General features: G+C 65.0%; 2 protein-coding genes across 2 annotated transcripts in view; one reads left to right on the plus strand and one right to left on the minus strand.

The window, feature by feature from the left end:
* TMEM175 (transmembrane protein 175) overlaps nucleotides 1–2,255 on the plus strand; it is a 12,511-nt gene extending 10,256 nt beyond the window's left edge. Inside the window, exon 9 of the mRNA XM_023520227.1 lies at nucleotides 379–2,255. Within this exon, the coding sequence (XP_023375995.1) occupies nucleotides 379–1,386 (1,008 nt within the window). The 3' untranslated portion in view covers nucleotides 1,387–2,255. The remainder of the gene's footprint in view (nucleotides 1–378) is intronic.
* DGKQ (diacylglycerol kinase theta) overlaps nucleotides 1,698–6,903 on the minus strand; it is a 16,078-nt gene continuing 10,872 nt past the window's right edge. The window contains exons 15-22 of the mRNA XM_011374702.1: nucleotides 5,084–5,235; nucleotides 4,740–4,888; nucleotides 4,450–4,628; nucleotides 3,961–4,061; nucleotides 3,655–3,801; nucleotides 3,416–3,527; nucleotides 3,184–3,336; nucleotides 1,698–2,884 (exon numbers count right to left, since the gene is read on the minus strand). Coding sequence (XP_011373004.1) covers nucleotides 2,816–2,884; nucleotides 3,184–3,336; nucleotides 3,416–3,527; nucleotides 3,655–3,801; nucleotides 3,961–4,061; nucleotides 4,450–4,628; nucleotides 4,740–4,888; nucleotides 5,084–5,235 — 1,062 coding nt within the window. The 3' untranslated portion in view covers nucleotides 1,698–2,815. The remainder of the gene's footprint in view (nucleotides 2,885–3,183; nucleotides 3,337–3,415; nucleotides 3,528–3,654; nucleotides 3,802–3,960; nucleotides 4,062–4,449; nucleotides 4,629–4,739; nucleotides 4,889–5,083; nucleotides 5,236–6,903) is intronic.

A 6,903-nucleotide genomic window follows, 5' to 3' on the forward strand; every position in this document is an offset into this window, starting at 1 on the left:
GCAGTGTCCATTGGTAGTGCTGAGGCCTAGACCTAAGCTTCCAGAATGATCTGACTTTGCTTCCACGCAGCAGCCAGGGCCACCCTAGCTCAGGGAGCTGCTGTGCTTGGGAGCCCAGGGACGGGACATTCTCCCCCCCACCCTCCAAGACCAAGAGGCACAGCGCCTGCCCTGCTGGCCCTGAGCACCTGGGTGGGGTCCCCAGGCCGCGCTCCAGGCTCCATGTCCCACCCCCACCAACACACGCAGCGCCGTGCAAGGACAGCGTCTCAGGTGCTCCCCCTCCATGGGGGAGAAGGGCCCCCACCAGGAGCGGTGGGCTCCAGGAAGGGGAGAAGCTGGGGGCTCAACATGTCTTAGAACTGCTCCCCACGATAGTGCGTGGCCCACAGATCAGAACCGCAGAGGCAAACTCCTTTCAGGCCTGTGGGTCCACCCCCGGAGACAGGTAGCTTCACTGGGTCAGACAGACCTCACAAGCACCCACCTCTGGCGGCCAAGGTGGCTGCGGGCTCTGGTCCAGCAGGCAGGGCTAGCAGTCAGCAAAGAAAATGTGGCATGCAGTTGAACTTGTGCAAGTGCAGGCTCGTGCGAACTGAGTGTGCCCAAGTCCCCGCCACCCACCTGAAGCTCCGGTGTGCCGGGACCCAGCTGCCTGGTAGGGGCCGCAGCCCTGACCAGACACCCATGGTGAGGCCGCTGCACTTGCCGTCTGTTCACACCCACAGCGAGGACAACGTCCCGGATGCCAAGGACGTGGACGAGAGGTTCCACGGCAGCCTGGTGGCCGCGCTGAGGGAGTCGGGGCCCCGCTTCCTGGCGTACTTCGGCTCCTTCGCCACGGTGGGCCTGCTCTGGTTCGCCCACCACTCACTCTTCCTGCACGTCCGCAAGGCCACGCAGGCCATGGGGCTGCTCAACGCGCTCTCGCTGGCCTTCGTGGGTGGCCTCCCGCTGGCCTACCAGCAGACCTCGGCCTTCGCCCGGCGGCCGCGGGACGAGCTCGCGCGCGTGCGCATCAGCTGCGCCATCATCTTCTTCGCCAGCATCTTCCAGTTCGCCACGTGGACCGCGGCCCTGCTGCACGGGCCTGAGACGCTGCAGCCCTCGGCGCGGTTCGGGGGCCGTGAGCACGCCTTCATGTTCGCCAAGCTCGCGCTGTACCCCTGCACCAGCCTGCTGGCCTTCGCCTCCACCTGCTTCCTGAGCCGGTTCAGCACGGCCATCTTCCACCTCATGCAGATCGCCGTGCCCTCCGCCTTCCTGCTGCTGCGGCTGCTCGTGCGCCTGGCCCTGGCCCTCCTGCAGACGCTGCGGGGCCTCGTCCGGCCCGCGCAGGGCGCCGAGGAGGACGTGCGGGCCCCGCTGCTCCCCGCTCCCTGCTAGCACCTGTCCCCCCGCCAGCCTGAGGTCTCAGTGTCAGCAGGCGGCCAGGTCCTCAGTTCCATGGTGGGATTTCATGCTGTGGATTCACGGGACTTGCCTTTCTGGCGTTGTACGTGCCTCCCTCTGTCCCTGGCCCACACTCAGGCAGTCGGGTGGTTCCAGGGGCGCATGGGGCATCTATGACCCAGGTCCTCCATGGGACCCGCCTCGGCCCACCCTCCCCACGCAGAGCTCCCTGGAGGCTGCCGGGCTACAAACCACCCCTCCCCATGCACTGGCCCTTGGGCACAGAGAGAAGCGAGGCAGTGGCAGACAGTGGTGCCCAGACTATATTTGTCACAGGTATAAATTATGGCAGCGTCCAGGTAGTGCAGGCTACACAGCTCCACCTGGGCACAGACACACTTAAATATAGGACAGGTTTACTCTAGCCACGGTTCAAAGACAGTTCCACAGACCCCGGTCAAGGCCAGGGCCTGCAAAGCAGAGACTGGCGACTCCACAGACAAGGCATGAGGAATGCACACGTGTGCTCGGGGCATGATATCGGGCGCTGCCATGCATTTGTCGCAATTTCGGCAGAGGCGAGGACCGCAGCTGGGTGGGGCCACATCTGAGGTTTAAGCCAAACCTCACAGCAAAGCCCCCGTGGCACCAGCGGCACAGGGACAGACAGCAAAGAGGGGCGAGGGTCCTCTCCTGGGGGCCTCAGATTTCCCAGGCAGACTGAGTACTTGGCCAAGCTCCTAGCAGCTGAGATGTGGCTCCACAGTTGTCTGGACTTTGGGGCTCAGTGGGGATACTGAAGTCCTGTCTGCTTGATGGAGAGCGCCCAGTTCTCCCTGGCGATTAAAGCTGGTTCCTCCTCACCTCACGCTGCTGCAGCTTGTTTCAGGTCTCCTCAGGCTCGCTGCCCCACCGTGGGGGGTGCCCCCCCAGCTGCCTCCTGGCACCACACTCATCCTTGGAATGGTGGCCAGGCCCATGTGACCTCATCAGGCCCCCTCTGCATTGTAGCCCTGTCACTCAGGCCACAGCCAGGCTGGCAAGCAGTGAGGCCAGCAGAGGAAGTAAATGGTAGACTCCACCCAGCCCTCAATGGAGAAACGAGGCCAGAGGAGCTAGCGGTGGATGCCCATGTCTGCGCTGGGCACATCCAGGGCCCATAGAGCCAGCTGCTCTGTAGGAGTGTCCAGGGGACCCCCTGAGGTCCAGTGCCACCAGCTCGAAGGGCTCAGGTGGCAGAGAACACTAAGGGAGGAGCGCCTGTCCTCTATGATGGTGGCCCCAGGAAGCGAGAGGATTGGCCAGTGGAGCCCTGCCCGCCAGGGTCACTGGTGCAGAGGGGGTGTGGGCAAGCCCATCCCCTTCCGCTGCTGCTGCTGGCCAGCGCAGACTGCTCTGGGCCTCCTTTACTTGGGGGTCCCCCTCAGGGGTAGGCATCCTTGGGAGTCCCGGCCTTCCTGGGCTTCTGCTTGGCCTTCCTGAGCATGTGAACCTGTCCCAAGCAGGCGCGGTCAGAGGACTAGGTGACACTGCAGGCCACCCAGTGCCACCTCAGCCCACTTCACAGAAGAGGAAGGAGTGGGGGTCCTGTGGTTGTGGTATGTGGGGGCAGCTCGAGCCTGCTGCTGCCCAGTGGAAGCCCCGCCCCTCTGGGGCCCGGGGGCTCATCTCCACGAGAGGCAGGTGCTCTCGAAGGGCTGGCTGGCCTCCCGGAGCCAGGGAAGGGCTGACCATGGCAGGACCTCACCCGCACCCCTCAGCCCCGCTTGCCTCGCTCCACCACTCACATACCTTTGGGCCCACGGCCGAGATGATTATGTGTCCAGGAGCCTGGACCCAGGGCTCGCCATCAACCTGCACAGGTGTGGCCTTGAGGAGAGTGACGCGGAAGTAGGAGCCCTGGGCAATGCGGATGCCGGCACGCAGCCCACTCTGGACCTGGCCCTGGCGGGGGGGGGCCAGCCGGGCTCAGCGGGCAGCCGTGCCACACAGGGCCCCGCCCCCCGGGCCTGCCAACACTCACCATGTGCATGACGCCCGTCACCCCCACCACCTCCAGCAGCCCGTCGTCCATGCGTGGCTTCTCAAACCTTGAGTCGCTGTCAGAACCCCACAGGTCAGCCCCCGAGCCCCAGCTGTGCCAAGAGAGGGGCATACAGGTGAGCGTGCAGGCCGCACAGGGCCCAGAGTCCGCCAGGGGCCAGAACCGGAGGCCAGAGCCGAGGCTGCGGGGCGCTGAGCCCTGGGGCCCGGCCACTGCACCTGGGAATGTTGATGAAGATGAGGCCCTGGATGCTGGGCAGCGCCACCTCGTGCTGCTCCACCTGCAGCCGGATCTCCTTGTGCAGACTGCGAGACTGGCTGATCTTCTGCAGCCCGACCCTCACGTAGACGCCCTTGTTGTGGAACCTGCAGGGGACGCCTCCCGTCTCAAGGTGGGGCCCTTGCCCTGTCTAAAGCAGCCCCCGTGTCCTATGCCTGCTGGCAAAGCCTCTGGAGGTGCGCTGTCACCAGGGGGCAGCCCCTGTTCTGCCCACAGTGGTCCCAAGCTCCTCGATCCTCTGGCACCTGCTTGTGAACTTGCCGGGCTCCTCCTCTCGTGCCTGATGGAAGTCCAGGCTTAGCTCTGCGTCGATGCCAATCCCACAGTAGTTACTCATCTGCACAATCTGGGAACAAGGCAAATTCTCCCATGGCCCCAGTCGGCCCCACTAGGTGCTCCCCACTTCCCCTAAGCTGGGTCCGGCTTCCTTGTCTCCAACCCAACTCCACTGCCGTCGTCAGAGCTGCTTCTGTCCAGTGACTGCCAGCTTAGTGACTGCCAGCTCCTGAGAGAAGGCAGCATGGTGCGTGGTATAGGTGAGGCTCTGAGCCAGCCAGCCTTGGGTATGTCACCTGGCAATCGCTACTCTGTGTTTCAACTTCCCTGTCCATAAATGAAGTGGTATTGGCACCTATGCCAAGTAGGCAGGACGAGGATAAGTCCCTGGATGCACATGTAGAGTCGCCTGCAGGGGGCCCCACCGCTGCCACACCCTCCCCCAGAAACACTGGTACCCTGGGGGGTTCCGCGTCTGCCACGCTGTTCTCCGCACCACCAGCCTCATGGGCATCCAGCAGGATGGTCCACCGGTCCATGAGCACAGCGTCAGCCTCGTCCACCGACACCAGCACGGAAAGTGGATCTTCGCCACTGTAGCCTGCCCCCCAGCGGAGGACCCGGCCAAGGTCATTCCCTGGGGCAGGGGCAAGATGCAGGCTGACCCTCTGCCCCAGGCTTCGACCGAACACGGGCAGGCAGGGATAAACCCCAAGGCCCCATCCCCTGACTTGCCGGCTGACCCCACCTGTGCCCAGGGGCAGGATGGCCACAGAAGGCTCCGGGCAGGCCAGACGGGGCCGCATCTCCTCCAGCGCAGCAAGCACCCAGCCCACCGTGCCATCCCCGCCACATACCAGAACCCGGAAACAGGGCACCTGGGAGAACACGTGGAACCTGCGGCCGGGAGAGAGGAACTGTCCCACCGCGGCCACGCAGGTGTGCAGCGAGCAGGGGCGAGAGGGCGCGACCTGGCCTCAGAATGGGCTACAGCTTATCCCCCACCCAGGACAGCCCTGAGCGTTCCCGCAGGCCCATCAGTGGGTGGACGAAGCCCCTCCCGGGACCTACTGGGGACCCCAGCAGACTCACCCTGGAAGAGGCCCCCCATTGGTCAGCTCGAAGACCTGGTGAGGGTTCAGCAACTTCCGGAAACTGCAGAGCAGGTCACGGCCTTTGAGGCCTCCACTCTTGGGGTTCACGAACACAAGAAGGGGCCGGCAGTCTGGCGGCAGCCTGGTGTGCTGACAGACGGGGCCAAGTTAGGGCAGGCGTTGGCCCCACTGCCATGCCTAGCAGTGACTGTCCGAGGAAGGCACGCACAAGGCCCAAGGTACATGGCCATCCCCAGCTAACCACTGAGCACTAGGGGCACCCCCAAGGCAGAGGGGGCACCCAGAGGCCGCTGACCAGCCTGGAGCTGAGCATACAGCCTGAGCCTTGCCCCGACACATATCCTGAGACCTCGCGTACCACCTGGTCCATGGGCCATGAGCCCAGGCTGGAAACCCACCTGGGACCTCTCCTGCCCCTCTCGGAGCCACCTGGGCAATCAGGGAGGACACAGCTCCAGGGCCCCTGGCCGCCTACGTAGCAGCTAAGAGGAGCAGCCCCCTTCCCAGGGCAGGAGCACAGCTTTTCTCAGGCTTAGGATGAAGCCCGTTCCCCCATCCCCCAAACCAGTGCCCAGGAGACAGTGGGCAGGGGACTGGGGTCCCCACAGGCAAGGATGGAGGAAGCTGGGGTCTCCACAACGGCAAAGACGGAGGTGCAGACCGGAGTTCCCACAACGATAACAGTGAGGCTGGTCCCCTCACGGTGGTGAGGACGAGGGCACCGCAGTCGTCACACGGTGAGGAAGGGGTGGGCACTGGGTCTCACAAGGGCAACAGGGCAAAGGAACTGGGTCCACACGATGAGGTCAGGGGCTGGGGCCCCCAGGACGGGGGCACTGGTTGACGGGAAACATACAGGCCAGGCACGGACACAACGGCCATGGCCCGAGGCCAAGGACACACTTGGGGTGATGTGTGACCCACCAGGCAGAGCTGCCTGCAGGCACCACTTACCTGCTCCCCAGGGGCAGGCAGCTGCCAGGAGAGAGAACTGCGTGTCGGCCCGGAGCCCTGCCCCAAGGGCCAGCGCTAGGGTCCTGCCCCGGGGGGCTGCATCCTCCTCTGGCCACCCCAGTCTCAGACCCTGCGCTCGCTCTGCTGTCATTCTGGTTCCCCGGACAGGGTCAGGGGCCCAGGGCAGAGCAGCCACAGACACCTCGGGGATACCCCTGGGACTGGCAGGGCCGAGGCCCAGAGGCTGCGGGAAGGCACAGGACACAGGGCAGGCTCCGGGGCTCTGGCCCTTGCCTGGCCTCAGCTGTGGTGCCCACGGCGGTGCCCACCCTCTCCCGCACTGGCCGCCTGGCACCCCTCTTCCAGGCAGCAATGAGTCAGGGAGCACCACCTGACCACCTGACCACCCGACCAGAGGCACCAAGCAGGGATCATGAGGCCTGCTGGGCAGGGGAGTCCGGCCAGGCCCAGTGACCCGAGGGCAGAGGGCCGGGATTCCGCGAGGTCCCCTGGCCAGTGGCCTCCGTGCAGGTCTCCCACTTGTATGACTTGGGCACGTGCAGCAGACACCTGAGCGTTAGATGAACTGGCTGTAGAAGCCGCCGCCCGGGCCAGGCCCCAGTGCCCGCCCACTCACCAGCACCTCCGGGAGCACCAGGGCAGTCAGCGGCCGGCCGTGCACAGCTGTGTCCCTGACCAGCATGTACAGTCGCTCGGCTTCTGCAAAGCAGGTCACGTCCAGCACCACAGCACCTGCGGCAGGTGGGCCGTGAGCACAGGTCAGCCCAACCCAGGATGTCTGTGTGGTGTGAAACCCCCACCCCTGGGGGAGTCTTCAAGGAC

This window comes from Pteropus vampyrus, unplaced genomic scaffold (assembly GCF_000151845.1).
Source record: "Pteropus vampyrus isolate Shadow unplaced genomic scaffold, Pvam_2.0 Scaffold253, whole genome shotgun sequence".
In the NCBI taxonomy this organism is placed as follows: Eukaryota; Metazoa; Chordata; class Mammalia; order Chiroptera; family Pteropodidae; genus Pteropus; species Pteropus vampyrus.